This window comes from Gorilla gorilla, chromosome 11 (genome assembly GCF_029281585.2).
Source record: "Gorilla gorilla gorilla isolate KB3781 chromosome 11, NHGRI_mGorGor1-v2.1_pri, whole genome shotgun sequence".
NCBI lineage: Eukaryota > Metazoa > Chordata > Mammalia > Primates > Hominidae > Gorilla > Gorilla gorilla.
Genome location: NC_073235.2, coordinates 17204390 through 17221754, shown reverse-complemented (window position 1 = coordinate 17221754; position 17365 = coordinate 17204390). Strand labels below are relative to the sequence as shown.

Here is a 17365-nt window from a genome sequence, read left to right as displayed (position 1 = left end):
TTCATGATTCATTATCATAAGATAAAATTTCCCTGGAAAGTAAATATATATTTTAAAATTCACACTTAAATTTTCTAATAAAGGTATTGTGTGATTGCAATACCTTAAGTGCACAGTACAACAATTTGACAAAATGTTTCTTCCTTCCAAGATGAGATAACCCATCTAACTCCCACTAGTTCTGGGGATATTCAAAAAGAGGCATTATCTTAGTTCCTACCATGCTACATCCTTTTCAGAATCAATACGGACTGTGATTCAGATAAAGATAAACTGAATGGTGATGAGATGAGTCTGAACTGAATTACTATTGAAGAAAAGTTGCACTCATTGTCTAAATTGATGAAATGACTTCAGCTGAATCAGACATAAATAAATAAATAAAACAATTGAAGAGAGTATGAGGGTAAGAATTAGGAGAAGAAATTATGCCTTTCTGTAGATTATCTTATCCTTTGAATTTCTTTCTAAATCATATAAATTAATTAAAATGTATTTTACAGTCTTTGGTGAGTATAAGTATTGGGTTGAAGGGATAATGATACTAGCTTGGGGAACTTTTTCTATTACAGTGATAAACACTAGCTACTATAAATAAGTAAACCAATCATCCAAATAAACAATCAGATAGAACAAAAAAAGGACCTAAGATCTTCAATTCAAACAACAAAAAAATGTTGTTCTCCAGTGTGGAGGTCAGAGACTCTGGTTTATAAGGTAGCAGAAGTCATGAAAAAAATCTTTCTATATTTATCTTACTATTATTCCTCCTTATATAGACATAATCATATATGTATTCAATTATTATTGTAGTCATTTTGGCGATTTTATTAACGCAAGAAAACTAAGAGATGATCATATTTGTGGTTTAGGTGTGGTGGAAAAAAGGTACTAAAAAAGAAAAAAATGATAGTTTATAACTGTACTGAGAAACATAATATGATTCACTTATTGACTGTCAATTCACAGATAACCTAAAGATTATAAAAATATACCAGATGCTTAAGTAACATACTAAAAAAACCCATAAACTTGTAAATTATTATAAAATGAATTATTTAAATATTCTGCTATTGAGAGTTTAGGCAGTATTTCAAACTGTACAGGTAGCTATACTATGAACACAACACAAACATCAAAGAGAAGAGAGGACATTTGATTAACTTAATAGGACATGAAGAAAGTATGTTATGAATAATTCAATTTATATATGTTTATATTTGTACAAATAGGTAAAAAAAATCAAGGTCAGGAATCAAGAGCTCCTTTTAGAAAGAAACATGGATATTGTAAATTTGATTCCCATTGCAAACTTTTTTTGAAAGGAAAAAAATTAGAAATTTTATTTCAAGACAAGCGGGGCCAGCCACAGTGGCTCATGCCTGTAATCCCGGCATTTTGGGAGGCCAAGGCAGGCGGATCACGTGGTCAAGAGATTGAGACCATCCTGGCTAACCCAGTGAAACCCCATCTCTACTAAAAATTCAAAAAATTAGCTGGGCGTGGTGGCAGGTGCCTGTACTCCCAGCTATTCAGTAGGCCGAGGCAGGAGAATGGTGTGATCCTGGGAGGTGGAGCTTGTAGTGAGCCGAGATTGTGCCATTGAACTCCAGCCTGGGTGACAGAGTTAGATTCCATCTCAAAAAAAAAAAAAAAAAAAAAAAAAAGACAAGGGGATTCAGCCCTGAGAGAGGTAAAGTGATTTATCCAATGAGACAAATGAAATGGTGGTAGACATGTGACTCAAACACTCGTAGTCTATTTCCCTTTTCCGTTATTCTATAGCATTAAACAAACCAGAGAAAAAGATAAGAGTTAAGGACCAGATAAAATGTCAATAGTATCCATCATTGCTTCATTTGTAACGTAACCATTCATGGCTGCTAGATCAAGCTCAGAAATAAATGTTACTATTTGATTTGGTCAACTTTATTACATTATATGCCAATTCAGGCCTATTATTAAGGTCTTCCATCCAACGTGGATGAAATGCTCTGTAACCTGATGAAAGAGTCCTTACTTCATTTTCTACTTTTCTTATCAATGAGTCCTGAGCCCCTAATCTAAATCATTTACTCTCACTGGGATTTATCTTTTCCATCAGTAGAAGGAGAAGTTTATATTAGGTAGTTAATGAGGGTCTTCTGGAGTAAGCATTCCATAAACCTTTATTACCTTTTCAAGTAGGTAAAATTTCCACATACATCCGGCTGCACTCTCTGTGAAAATGACCAACTGGGATGAAATTTTTTCTAAATAATGTCAATGAAACAACATTTGAATGAAATTTCTGTGGGAACCAATCACCCTGATTATCGATATCATCAAAATAAACTTTGAACTTAGCCCCACATCATTCAATATAATGTGAAAACATTTTTCTAAATCAGCTGCCTATCCCATCTCTAGGGTTGTGATAAATTTCCAAAGGACTCTAGTATTTGAAAGAATCACTTTTGAAGTCTGAAACCATGATGGATTTCAAAATACACATGATTATTTAATTAGTTGTTCACTACTGAAGATTTTGCTAATATTAAAATTATGCTTCTGACCCAATAAAATGTGTTTACTTTCTCCCTGATCAAGTTTCTTAAATATAAGTATTTCATACATAGGATATTTTGAAAAAAAAATTCTTAAATGTCTCTGTCTGGAGAAGAAAGCTAGAGAATCTTTGGCAAAACTGTGGGGAGAAAGTTGGAAAAACTCACGAATTCCAGAGAGATTATACACTTTTAATGAACACCTTCAAAAAAAATGTGGAGCAACTATTTTCTTGAAGAAAATTCAGTGGAAAATGATCTTTTGTTCCCATCTCTGTCACATCTCCAGCAAAAGACCTAATTCTCAGTATCAGCCTCTTCAGTCATTGTATGGTGCTGATAATCACCTTGGAGCTAAATGCTTCTTAGGAACAGCCAGAGACCCAGAATGACTTCATTCCTCGCTAATGTAGGCAACTTCAGCTTTATTTTCAAGTGGATTTGTTGAGCTGATCACATCTCTCTCTAAATTGCAACAAAATGATAATTGGAGTGAAAATATCTATTTCCCCATAAAAGTGAAATTGAAATTGCATACCTTGATTTAAAGCTGTCAGGTGGCATGAGCTCCAAAGTGTGAGTTGGTCCATACAGGTTTACAACATATAATTTTATTGTTGGGTTCACTTGACCTGCCTTTGAGAAAATGAAAGTTGTATTGCAAGTACATTAAGCATTAGAATATATTGGGTAAAAAAGAAAAGGATTTTTGATTCATTTACTGTTTTGTGTTAGAAGAGAAAAAAAGTTTAATTTCTCTGAAGTAAAAATGATTTTAAATTCGACAACATGATTGCCCTCAATTGTTTTTGAAGATTGCTGCTTCTCAAGCATTTTCTTCAGACAATTAAAGGTGATAGGAAATCGTGATGACTTCACTCATTAGGCAGTGCTACTGTGTTCTTTCCCTAAAATGGCACCAGAAGGGCTGGCTGTACAAACAAACAAACAAACAAACAAACAAACAAACTAGTAGATCAAGTAGTTATTCACATTAGAGGATATGAAATGCAATGGGAAGAAGGTTTGGCTAATTAAAAAAAAGAGGAGAAATGAAGAAAAAAAGAAAGGAAAGAAAGAAAGAAGCCTACCAAAACCAGGTGCCCCGTGCTTAAAATTCCAAAAGCCTAATGGATGCTATCGCATTAATCTCCCGGGCTTTCCTTTTAAACATTACTAATTACTAAATGGGGTGACTCATTTGCGTAACTGACAACCCTTGGGAGGTGGGCCATGGGCAGACTGTCCTCACTGAGTACCTGGCATGAGGAACAGAAAGGCAAGGATAGCAAGGATAATTTAATTTGAGTTCAGTGAATCACCACTTCATTAAATAAATAATAACTAGCAGGCATAGTAGTTGGTATGTTTCTGGCACATAGTAGGCACTAAAGGCAACGCACAAATTATTAAATTAAATGTCCCTACTACAGTCGTAAGATATAAACATTTTCTTGGTCACGATGGAGAACCTAAGCAAACAGTGCAAGGTGAAATACCTAAAACTAAGACAGTTAGTATTCAAACCCAGGATGTTCTTAACTACAATGCGAATATTGCGCTTTCTGTTTGTTCCAACACAATGGCCTTCAAAGTTTTGCCAAATACACTGTGAGTAAGGGGCAGGAATGAGAACTTTCATGACATATTTCAAGCAATTGGAATGAATGAATGAATAACCCCATCAATGAGGTACCAAATGTTTCGAAACTTAATATGCCAGTAAGTACCAATAAGGTAGTGCTTAATATGTTTCTAAACAATATGCCATTATCCTTATGATGTGGCTGATGCTTAAAGAAGTCCACATGAGATATATAGAAAAGAAAAAGGAAATTAAATGTGAGTTGAATTAAAAAATCCAATAGAAAACCTAAAGGGAATAAAACTGATTTAAAAATGACAAAGATCCATGTTTAAGGAATTGGCATTGACAAAACCCACAGTTAAATCAGGACCAGAATCAACATAATATATGCCAACAGTAGCCAGCAAGAGTTCCTCAATAAATGTTTTGTTGGATATCAAAAGAGACTAGCACATCTGTGGAAGTTCATCATTCACAGGTTAGAAGTTTTGAGCCAAAGAAAGAAGTGAGGAAAGGTTTCCACTATGGAAATGAGGTAACTGTTAAGAGAGATTATGAAATTGGTTCATAGAGTAAAGGGCTTCCTGGAAGATAAGCTATGAGCCTGCCGCACGCCAAAGGTTCTGGTATCAGAATTTGCAAATCTTTTCATTGCTCCCAAGCCCAACAGTGCCTGGGAACATTTTTTGGGCAGTTTAGCCTTCTGTGACTCTTATGAGCTCTCTTTCACATCATTCTTGTTTTAATTTAGTTGTCATGTTTCTCCCTGAAAATAATGGCCTTAATCTATTCCATTTTTAGCCTACCAGCCTACCATTTCTCTAGCTGGGTCTCGTATGTTGAACTTTACAGCCTGACACAGTATTAGCAGTGCCATTCAAAGTGTTGTTCTTGGACCGTAGCATCAATCAGCATCTCCTGGAACCTCAGCAACGCATTCATGGACCCCACCTGAAACCTATATTCAGACTTGGAATTAGAATCTCTCAGTGTGGGCCTACAAATCTGTTTTTACAAAATTCCCAGATAATGAGTGTGCAAATTTTAATAAAACATTGACCTTTATCTGTATCCTTATCTATTTATGTATCTATCTATGTAACAGCTCAGTGGTGGTCAAAAGTTAGACAGCATCGCAATCATTCAGAGGTCCTGAGGGGCTTGTTAAGCTACTGACTGCTGAAGGCAGTCCACCTCCAGCATGAAGTGATACCCTGTGATGCTGGTGAAAGGACCACATTTCGAGAACAGGCTTAGCTTAATGTGTAAGTCCATGAAATTTCGAGAACAGGCTTAGCTTAATGTGTAAGTCCATGAAACTGAGTCCAAATGTTCACTCTGTTATTTACCTGGCATGGCTACGAGCACATGCTAAAGATTCTCAAGTATCATTTTATTTGTCTTATTTTGTCAAAAATGAGACAATCACTTCTTTGAGAATATGTCACAAATCAGAAATTTTGAGTTGAAGGTTTCCTGTCTGTAGATAAGAATATCTCATAAACTAATAAAAAGATTTATGTAAAGTACCTAAAATAGTACATGGTAGTGAATTAAAACGATAATTATTGTTAAGACATTAAATCTTCTAGTTAGTGAAAAGCTGTGCTTCTATTTTTTTATCATTCGATACACTGCTTAAAGCAAATGGGAAATTAAATTAAACTAGATCTTTCTGTGAATTCTTACCAATGATGCACAGTTTTATGGCATACTTTCTTAAAGACATATCAGTTATCATCTTTAAGGCAGTTTTCTTTATGTCAGCAGCGCTATAAGCTTATTACAAAGTAAAAATTGTGCACACATGTGGCCAGTTTTCAGACAAAACGTGAACATCTCAACTAAGCGTTAGGCTGCCTCCAAAATTCAACAGTCCAGCATTCTCTAATCGCAGATTTGTATCTTTCCATGGAGTTTTGAAATTAAGCACACATCACAAGTTCATTTGTAAATTTTAATATTTGAATAATAATTTCAAGAGTTTGCAGATTGGAGGGTTTTCATCTATTTGCTTTTTACAGTTACATTTGCCATGAAGACTGCAAATCCACAAATTTCTCCCCTCTATTATTCTGAAACACAAGCCTCAATAACAATTAACCTTATTTTACTGGCAACTAGATTGTCATTAAACAAGATAATGTTTTAATTACAAAGATTAACCTGAGGTTACTGGGATAGAACCATGCATCTCTTTTGTGCTGAATTGCTAATGATAGGGTATTTTATGAGTTCTGAATCATGCTGAATTAAGTAAAATACAAATATATTTGTTTACTGCATTTCGTTAGTAAATCTGACCACATTAGGTATCTGCTATACTCATTTTCATCTAGTTTAATTTAAAGCACAATTTAGTATAAACTCTATGTGTTGTTTCAGTTTCCAAAGTGGCACTTTTTGATAGTTTATCACATAAGAGTGAATTGAAACAACACATTTGTTACAGCAAAAACTAACAAAACGTTTTTTGAAACCAGAGTAGATAACAAAAAATCTGAAAATTGACGTAACATACCCAAAATGATACTGAAATTTGTTTTAAGAACAAGGATCAAAACAGATTATTTTTCTTAGAGTCCTATTGTCTTAAGTACCTGGGTAGGTGAGCAGGTCTTCCTACTAAAAATCACCTGAGGACTGGAAATTCTTTCTTTTGGCTTTGCCTAATTGAGGCATATGTTTTTTACTTCTAATAAATATTAATGGTAGTTATCGTATATAGTTATATATATTATTTGCATATATATAAAATGACAGGTGTGAGGCCAAGAATGGCACCCATATGTAGCTAAGTCATTAGGAGTAAATGGAGCAAACAGAGCTCCATATATATGTGTTGACAAGGAGATGTTTGGATTCCAGCTGTGTTTTTGGAAATACAAATTGTTGACCTGTGGTAGTTTTATAGAGAGGGATGAAGTCAATAGATTTGAGTTTTTTCTCTGTTCTTAAAATAACTGTGATTTGTATAAAAGCACTAAGCCTTTTAGAATCTATTTGCTCATTTGTAAAATTGAGACAATTGTGATAAAGATCAAATGAGAAAAAAACAAACAAGTGGAAAGTCTCCCTGAAAATATAAAGTTTATCATTAGCACCTGTGATTTCTACAATTAATAAACAAAGATTATTATGTTATGCGTATCTTTACTATTAAGCAATATTAATTTATTAGAAGACATTATCAAATGATAAAGTATCTAGGTTCATATCCAATATCTTCTGAATTATTGCTGACATAATTTAATTTCCTCAAATACTTCCATTGGTTCGTTTGTTTGTCTCAATCTAGTCAAAATTATGAGGCCTAGTCATGGCCAAGTTCAAGCACCATGAGTCTAGAACTAAGAAGGCAATTTGAGCATGCAGCTAATGCATATGGTTTTACTATGTGAATAAAAAAAAAAAATCCCATTTCTTTTGGGAAATCAGTTACAAACAGTTGTCCCTTCCACAGAACTGACTGAATTTTCTTTGTGCAGTGCATTGAACAGTCAGATGTGATTGTATTCCCTTTGTGCAGTGCACTGAGGAGCTGGATATTATTTTATTCCTTTGTGCAGTGCACTGAACAGTTGAATGTGCCTTTCACAGTATGTCACTAGTTCTCCATTTCACATTTCAATTGTCAGGTGAACATTTATTATCATAAATCAAACAATGTGAGAATTAATATATTTGGGGCAACTTTTCAGGTTTTCTCTGGGGGAAAAAATAGTGCTGGTATGCTATATAGGTCCAAACTGTCATGCCAAAAAAAAAAAAAAAAAAAGCTAAATCTATATAAATCTATAATTGGAGATTGGAGAAAGCAGAAATTCTTTTCTTTGAGTACAATAAAAATCTCTTAGTGTTATTTTTTTTGTGAAGTTAAATCATTATGTTCTCCTAAAAAGCACTGAATATATCTGCTTTCTAATCTATGTCCAGAGAAGACCCTATAAATCACATTTTAAAATCATGGAATCATATTCTTTATAATCTTGCATTTAATACTACAACCTGTGGAAGGAAGATGGATGAGAAATCTCACTGAGGAATATGCTCATTTTATTTCTGATCCTCAATATTCAAGCCTCCTTTTTTTGCCTTTGGATAAAATGAATATGGTGGCTGGTGGGAACAGAAGGAAAGTATAAATGACCTCACCCCCACCCTGACAGGGCTAGAGTAATGAGGGTGATGGGAACCTACCCAGTAGTTTGTCTAACTAATGTAGTGCATGAATTAAATGGCAGAAAACCTATTGTGCTTGAAAAAAACAAAGTACAACTCACTAAAGAAGTGGCTTAAAAATGGCTTCTAAATGAGATCAACATCCTCTCTTACTTAATTAGGAGCTAAAATGAGAAGAGAAATTTTACAAGTTTCCTATAAGACTTCTTTACATGATTAATATACTGGGGGCCTTACACATGAGCCTTCTTCTTTGTTATATAAACATTGGGAAAAAATACATGTTTAAAAGAGATCTCAAGCAATTACAGATGGCATACAGAGGAAAAAACAGTACAATCCAGATGTTTTTGCAACCCTCTTATAGAGGCCTTGCCCAACACTTGAAAATAGTTTTGCTGTCTGGAACATATTGCCATATTTCTTCACCTGATGAAAAATTCCATCTGTCTTACCTAACCATGGCTATGACTCCATACCAGCATTTTATATAGTGTGTTCTAGAGTATGCTCTGCCAAGGTAATGCTGATATTGATACTAATACTAATAAATGCTTTATGCTTAGTCTATTCTTTATGGGTGATTTTTTTTATACTTGGTCCTTTCTTTACTGAGATTCTTTATGCTTAATCTATTTCAGACTGGAGATTCTTTACGCATAGTCTATTTTTTATAGAAGATTTATAATATACATTAACATATAGCACATTAAGTGATCTAAGAAATCATCTGAAAGAAGCTAGATTTTTTTTTAAGAACTTCCAGTGTATTTGACCATGGCACTTTCCCCTCCTTTGTAACACCTGTTGTGGAATAGGCCTCGGACAAAACATTGCCCTGGCCTCAGTACACCCCCAATTGCTTCTCTCTCCCCTTTCAACTGTAAGGTGTGAAAAAATAAAAGTGAGCATCAAAAAGAAAGAAATGCAACAAAGGTGAAAGTTCACACACTTTCAAATCATCTCTACCTCTCTCTACCCAAGCACTGTGTATAGACTACTGGGAGATCGAAAGTGATGAGTCTGACAAGTAAGGAAAACTTCTGTTTTCCTCCAAAGACAAGTTGTTCAAGAACCAAGAATACCATCCTTCAAGTCACTAGTACAGAGAGAGAAGGAACAAAGTAGTACTTCCACGTTACTTACCTTAGGATACGGATACTGCTTTCCTTTGGGATACAACGCTCCAGTAAACCGAGGGATAACCATGGTGGGTACCAAAGAGTCATTTATCATCAGGAAGGCAAGTCTTTCTCCATCTGGTGACCACCAGTGGGCGATGTGAGAATGCAGGAGTTCCTCTAGAATAAATGAGTGTTATTTGAGAGCAACTGTAGAGATGTGGGCTCAGTGACCCACAAACATCTGTCCTTGAAATCTCCATTGTACACCTACATTTTCTAGACTGTGTATAGAATTTTATTAACTTCTCTGAAAATTCTCTAATTCTGAGTCACCCTTTTAATTCCAGGAAGAGCAAGCAGCTGTAGAGGAAGGAAACAATGAAGCAACTAAGTCAGGATTTCATGGATTTTCAGCAATGTAGACAGAACAGATGAAAGCACTACTGGAGTAATCAGAATGAGAACGGTGACTGAAGAGTGAGATGTGGCCTAAAACCATATTCATGTCATGATTCATTCACATTTGCATGTAATCATATTTGCATTCTACCATCATCAACCAAACTGAGGGCCCACTAGATTCATCAAACTATTTTAAGCTCTAAGAAAATGGAATAAGAAGTATACTGGGTATCTTTCATTTAATTCAAGATCCACTATCCACTTTTTTGATTCCCACTTTCTGGTCCAGAAAGCTAACCTATATGAACGACATCAAAATGGCCCCCATGTCCTCTGGCTTCCCTTTGGCAGGAGATTAGAAAGAGGAGAGTAAAGTCAGCTTATTTATTCTCTTGGCTCTACCCTACAATGTTACCTCAGGCTGGCTGTGAACTTTAAATGATGTCACTACTTCTGTCACTGCAGCCACCTCTACACAAATTTCTCCTTATGTGTCTAGTAATGGCTCATCTTCATGGTCATAGGAGTGCTAACAACTTGGCTGCTACTAGCTTAGTTTACATCACTTTCCTTTGTGATTTTCCTACCCCTTAACCTTAGCAAACGTTCTCCTTGTAAATAAAAAGATAATAAAATGTTCACTTTGTAAATAAATTATCTTCAAAGCATCTTGTTGAATGTGCCAACATTTGGGACTCTGACAGATACAGAAGTTAATACTAGCAGCAGACTCAGAAGAGACCCTCAAAATTAGATTTTGAGACTACATTTGTCATCTCTTTATCTATATGTACAAATGGAATTTATCACCTTCTCAGGTGGGAATTGGAGCATAGACAATCCATAGCAAGAGATGGAATTGTGAGTAATCAATCATCAGTGGTGGTGACATGGAATAAAATACAGGTAGAGGGAAAAGGCATTGGGAGAACAAATGCTCATTGAAATAGGTAATATTTTTCAATACAAGTGACAATGGTCTTTTTTCAAATCTTGTAATGCCTGTCCTATGATTGTCATATGGAGAGTGGCAAAGGCTCCACACAGCATCTCTAGTTATAGCAAGTAAGTGTTGTAGCACTTACTTGCTACAACAATGATGATTGTAAAGATTAGGAAACAAGTTGCCATAGTTCTTCTGACACCCCAGAGATAGTACACAGGAAAAAAGAGAGCTTGAAACCATGATTGTGAAATCAGGACTGCCCATGCAAAACAAAAGATCACGATGGTATCTTTGGAAGAGTCCATCTCTTCTGTAGTTGCAGGGAAACTATGGCCACAGTCCAAGAGAACATAGGAACGGGTACAGGGCTGCAATACATATTAGAGGCTCAACTCCATTTGCTCTTGTAAGGTAAGACAAAGATATTCATAAAGATGGATTGGGACCCCAACACACAGGATAAGAATGTTTGGACAAAAGCATACAGTATAGTTATGATTTCTTGGCCAATCTTATAAATAACACATTATGGTTGAATGCTGCTGTATGTGGTTAACTTTATGGCTGAAGATATTGAACATCAAAATTCTGACAAATCTTGCTGACAGAGGCAACTGCTATCCTAGGGAACTAGACCTCCTCTGCACAGAGGTAGAGAAAGGGAGACGAATTTCTTTAAAATTTATTTTTTTTTATTTTTTTATTTTTTTGTGTGTGTGTGCCACATGATATTTTTTATTAAATTAAAAACATTTAAATATGCATATTTAGGAATGCTTATAAATACAATAACACTATATAAAAAGGAAAGCAAGGGAGTTGGGATTCAGGTTGTTGGCTGCCTGGCATGGGAGGAGTTAGGGCATGGTACGGGTAGGGGCCAAATGTGGTAGGTTTATGGGTGCTTTTAATACTTTAAACAAATGGTTAGCTAGCTAGCCAGGCAGCAAAGTAGACAGCTCTGACTGCTATGTGAAGAATAGATCAAAGGAGTAGAAGCTGGAGCAGGATGACCAGTTAGGAAGATGTTTAGTATCTAGATGAAGGAGGGTGAGGCATTCTTCTCGAATGGTGGCCATTGAGATGGAGAGTATTGAACAGAATCAGAATATATTCTGGAGGTAATGGAGAACTTGCTCTGATGACTTAGATGTGGGAGGCAAGGAATATTCTATTGTACAAATCTTCCATAATTAAACAGTCTGCTCTTATGGTACATCTAAGTTGTTTACAATATTTTTTGCTCCAATAAAAGTCTAAAATGAACATCCTTGTACCTTAATCTTCATACAAATTCAATTAATGTCTTTCTTTTTTATGGTGTGTGATGTGATCCAATTTTATTATATTTAAGATTGTATTTTTTTTTTTAGAGCAGTGTTAGGCACACAGCCAAATTGAAAGGAAGGTACAGAGATTTCCCTTATGGCCTCTGCCCTCATACATGTTCAGGCTCCCAATTACAATATCCCCCACCAGAGTGGTACATGCATTACAACAGATAAACCTACATTGACACACCACTATCATCCAAAGTCTATACCTTACATTAGGGTTCACTCTTGGTGGTGTACATTCTATGGGTTTGGACATGTGTATAAGGACATACATTCATTATAGTATCATATAGTATTTTCACTGCCCTGAAAATCCTCTGTGCTCCATCTATTCATCCTTCCCTCGCCCCAACCTCTGGCAACTACTGATCCTTTTACTCTCTCCATAGTTTTGCCTTTTCCAGAATGTGATACAGTTTGGAATCATATAATATGTAACCTTTTCAATTGGCTTCTTTCACTTAGCAATATGGATTTAAGGTTCCTGCACGTCTTTTCATGGCTTGATAGCTTTTTTCTTTTTAGCAATGAATATTTCATTTACTGGGTGTACTACAGTTTATTCATTCCTCTAATGAAGGCCAACTCGGTTGCTTTCAAGTTTTGGCAATTATAAAAGATGCTATAAACATCCATGTGCACGTCTTTGTATGGACATAAGTTTTCAACTCCTTTTGGTAAACACCAGAGAGTTCAAATGTTGGATTATACAGTAAGATGTATGTTTAGTTTTGTAAGAAGCTGTCAAAATATCTTCCAAAGTGGCTGTGCCCTTTTGCATTCCCACCAGCAATGAACCAGAGTTCCTGTTGCTCCACATCCTCACCAGCATTTGGTGTTGTCATGTTCTGGACTTTGGCCGTTCTAATAGATATGTATATTGAATTAATTTTAAAAAATCAACCTGCAGAAATAAAATTGCTATACCAAAGGATATGTGCATTAAATAAGGCTTTTGATACATATTACCAAGTTAGCTTCCTGAAGTGAAAGATTGTACCATTTTAGCTCCCGCTAGCTTCAACAACATGACGAAACTTCATCTCTACAAAACATACAAAAATTCTCTGAGTGTGGTTGCCCGCGCCTAGTAGTCCCAGCTACTCCAGCGGCTGAGGCAGGAGAATCGCTAGAGCTGGGGAAGCGGAGGTTGCAGTGAGCCAAGATCGCGCCGCTGCACTTCAGCCTGGACGACAGAAAGAGACACTGTCTTTTTTTTTTTTTTTTTTTTTTATTGATCATTCTTGGGTGTTTCTCGCAGAGGGGGATTTGACAGGGTCTTAGGACAATAGTGGAGGGAAGGTCAGCAGATAAACAAGTGAACAAAGTTCTCTGGTTTTCCTAGACAGAGGACCCTGCGGCCTTCCGCAGTGTTTGTGTCCCTGGGTACTTGAGATTAGGGAGTGGTGATGACTCTTAAGGAGCATGCTGCCTTCAAGCATCTGTTTAACAAAGCACATCTTGCACCGCCCTTAATCCATTCAACCCTGAGTGGATACAGCACATGTTTCAGAGAGCACAGGGTTGGGGGTAAGGTCACAGATCAACAGGATCCCAAGGCAGAAGAATTTTTCTTAGTACAGAACAAAATGAAAAGTCTCCCATGTCTACCTCTTTCTACACAGACACGGCAACCATCCGATTTCTCAATCTTTTCCCCACCTTTCCCCCCTTTCTATTCCACAAAACCGCCATTGTCTTCATGGCCCGTTCTCAATGAGCTGTTGGTTACACCTCCCAGACGGGGTGGTGGCGGGGCAGAGGGGCTCCTCACTTCCCAGTAGGGGCGGCCGGGCAGAGGCGCCCCTCACCTCCCGGACGGGGCGGCTGGCCGGGCGGGGGGCTGACCCCCCCCACCTCCCTCCCGGACGGGGCGGCTGGCCGGGCAGAGGGGCTCCTCACCTCCTGGACAGGGCGGCTGGCCGGGCGGGGGGCTGACCCCCCCACCTCCCTCCCGGACAAGGTGGCTGCCGGGCGGAGACGCTCCTCACTTCCCAGACGGGGGTGTCTGCTGGGCAGAGGGGCTCCTCACTTCTCAGACGGGGCGGCGGGGCAGAGACGCTCCTCACATCCCGGACGGGGCGGCAGGGCAGAGGTGCTCCCCACATCTCAGACGATGGGCAGCCGGGCAGAGACGCTCCTCACTTCCCAGATGGGATGGCGGCCGGGAAGAGGCGCTCCTCACTTCCTAGATGGGATGGCGGCCGGGCAGAGACGCTCCTCACTTTCCAGACTGGGCAGCCAGGCAGAGGGGCTCCTCACATCCCAGACGATGGGTGGCCAGGCGGAGATGCTCCTCACTTCCCAGACGGGGTGGCGGCCAGGCAGAGGCTGCAATCTCGGCACTTTGGGAGGCCAAGGCAGGCAGCTGGGAGGTGGTTGTAGCGGGCCGAGATCACGCCACTGCACTCCAGCCTGGGCGCCATTGAGCACTGAGTTAACGAGACTCCGTCTGCAATCCGGGCACCTCGGGAGGCCGAGGCTGGCAGATCACTCGCGGTTAGGAGCTGGAGACCAGCCCGGCGGACACCGCGAAACCCCGTCTCCACCAAAAAAATACGAAAACCAGTCAGGCGTGGCGGCGCGCGCCTGCAATCGCAGGCACTCGGCAGGCTGAGGCAGGAGAATCAGGCAGGGAGGTTGCAGTGAGCCGAGATGGCAGCAGTACAGTACAGCTTCGGCTTGGCATCAGAGGGAGACCATGGAGGGAGAGGGAGAGGGAGACGGAGAGGGAGACGGAGAGGGAGAGGGAGAGGGAGAGGGTCTTTAAAATTTAAAAGTGTGCAACACCGGGGATGTTTCTAGAAATCTAGTAGTTTGGGATACACCGGGATATCTCTTCTAAAGTCAGAGAAAATTTGTTACAATTGTACTTATGTAAAAGTAAAGAGGAATTGAATTCTTTGGACTTTGAAAACAACACAAGCCACATTGACATATGTTCTCTGTTCTATATCCCAGGCAAGCTGTAAAACTGCTAGTTCTGAGTAGAATCAGTGTACCAGGGGGCCTTGCAACTGATCTAGGCCATGTTGCAACCTCCTCTATGTCCTGAACCTTGTGACTCCAGCAGATCCAATGGCAATGTCAGTGCCCATGGCAAATAGAGATGCTGTGTGGAGCCTTTGGGACTCTCCATATGACAATCATAGGACAGGCATTACAAGATTTGAAAAAAGATCATTGTCGCTTGTACTGAAAAATATTATCTATTTCAAGAGCAGCTCTTTCCAGGGCTCCAGGAGAAACATTTAGCCTCACCATGGGATACCAAGTGAGTATGCAACCCAAACTGCCCATCATGAACTGATTGCTATCTGATCCACTGACCATAGAACTGAACACACACACACCATTCCACTATAAAACAAAAGTGAAATTGAGCCACAAAACAAAGTGATTGCCCATCGTATTGCCTTCTCTGCTTCATCCCCTCTCCTCATCTCACATCTGTGCCACAAAGCATGTTTTCTAACACAAGTTGGCAAGGGAGAAATAAACGCGGGCCTGGTTTACGGCAGGTCTCCAGGATGTACAACAATGAGCTGGAACTGGGTAGGCTCCATACTAGAATCTGACTCAGGAGTGGCACTGAAAGACAATAAGAAACAGAAATCTTCCCAGTTGGTAAGATTTTGAACAGAATACTTCATTGTCCACTGTTCGTGGTAGGAGACTTAGTTTCAGGCATGGAAACATCCTGACTCAAGCGCAGTAACTAATAAGGATCCACCTATCAGGGATGTGGCAAAAGTAAAATTAGAAAACTAGTGACAAGGAGGTTTAGGAAAAACAAGTGAATCGACTTACTAGAAAGGGGAAAAATTTAGGACAAGATGACTGCCAAGTACATGTCCGTCAGCCTCTGGTTCCTACCATTACCTGCCAATGGTAGTGGCCATCGCTGAGCCTTTGACATAGGATCACTTCTCAGGGGAAGAGCTGATGGCACGTGAATTTTTTGCCACAAAATATTTCCTTTTTTGAGATAATGTAATGAGGAAGGCACATGAATTATATGAAAACCTTTCCATCAACACAGTGTAGCATTTTGTCATCACAGAGATACACACATATTCTGGGCGTGGATCTGCTTTTGCTGCCAACGGATCTGTTCAGCACTACTCTTTACAGAAACATTTATCCATTACCATAATAATCCACATTACCTTATTTCAAAAAAGGAAATATTTTGTGGCAAAAAAGCACCATGGGCTCAGTGGTGGTATTTACTAATATTATCATGTTCCCCACTAGCTATATGTACTTGGATTGATAGAGGAGTAAAATAGTCTGCTCTACCTCAGTTTTGGCACTATTTGTTTAGCAATAACCTTGAAGCCGGGATGTCGTCCTTTAACATGCAGTGTGCCCCACCTGTATAGCCATGAGGTACAGATCTAGGCACTAAGGGGTAGAAGTAGTAGTGTTATCTTTTATTATCACACCAATAACCCACCGAACACAATTTGCTTCTTATTCCCATAATATTGAAGTTGGTGAATTTAGAAGTCCATTGCCTAAAGGACGAGGGTATCCACCAGGAATATAGTCATAATTCTATTCCTCTGAATTGGAAACTGAAATTTTCTCCCCACCATTGTGGGCTCATTATGCAACCCCCCCAAAAAAAGACAAAACACAGTTACTAAGCTGGGTCTGATGATGGTCCTCATCTGCCAGAAATAAAAATACATTTGCTATGCAAAGGAGGGCAAGGAGAAATACATTTGGAACTCAGGAGAGTCACAGATACATTTTTGCCCAATAGTACTGGTCGATGGAAAACTGAAATTGTAACAACATAATTATCAAAAGGATGGGGCCAAGTGCAGTGGCTCACACCTGTAATGACAACACTTTGGGAGGCCGAGGTGGGCGGATCACCTGAAGTCAGGAGTTAGAGACCAGCCTGGGCAACATAGCGAAACCGCATCTCTACTAAAAAATAAGAAAAAACACAAAAATTAGCTGGGCGTGGTGGGCACCTGTAATGCCAGTTACTTAGGTGGCTGAGGCAGGAGAATCTCTTGAACCTGGGAGCTGGAGGTTGCAGTGAGCCGGGATCGTGCCACTGCACTCCAGCTTGGGCAACAGAGCAAGACTCTGTCAAAGAAAAAAAAAATAGAAAAGGATGGAAAGGAGTAACATTTGGCAGGAATGAAATTTTGGCCTGACCCACCTGTTAAATAAACTCTCTAGCATCCTGACAGAAAGTAAAAGTAAAAGAAATGAACATT

At 38.8% G+C, this 17365-nt stretch overlaps 1 protein-coding gene across 3 annotated transcripts in view; it reads right to left on the bottom strand.

Annotated features, from left to right (window-relative positions):
- Positions 1-17365, bottom strand: part of DPP10 (dipeptidyl peptidase like 10) — a 1401573-nt gene that overhangs the window by 96857 nt on the left and 1287351 nt on the right. For all 3 annotated transcript variants that reach the window (XM_063694707.1, XM_031008786.3, XM_019022737.4), the window contains exons 9-10: positions 9463-9617; positions 3085-3182 (exon numbers count right to left, since the gene is read on the bottom strand). In XM_063694707.1, coding sequence (XP_063550777.1) covers positions 3085-3182; positions 9463-9617 — 253 coding nt within the window. The remainder of the gene's footprint in view (positions 1-3084; positions 3183-9462; positions 9618-17365) is intronic.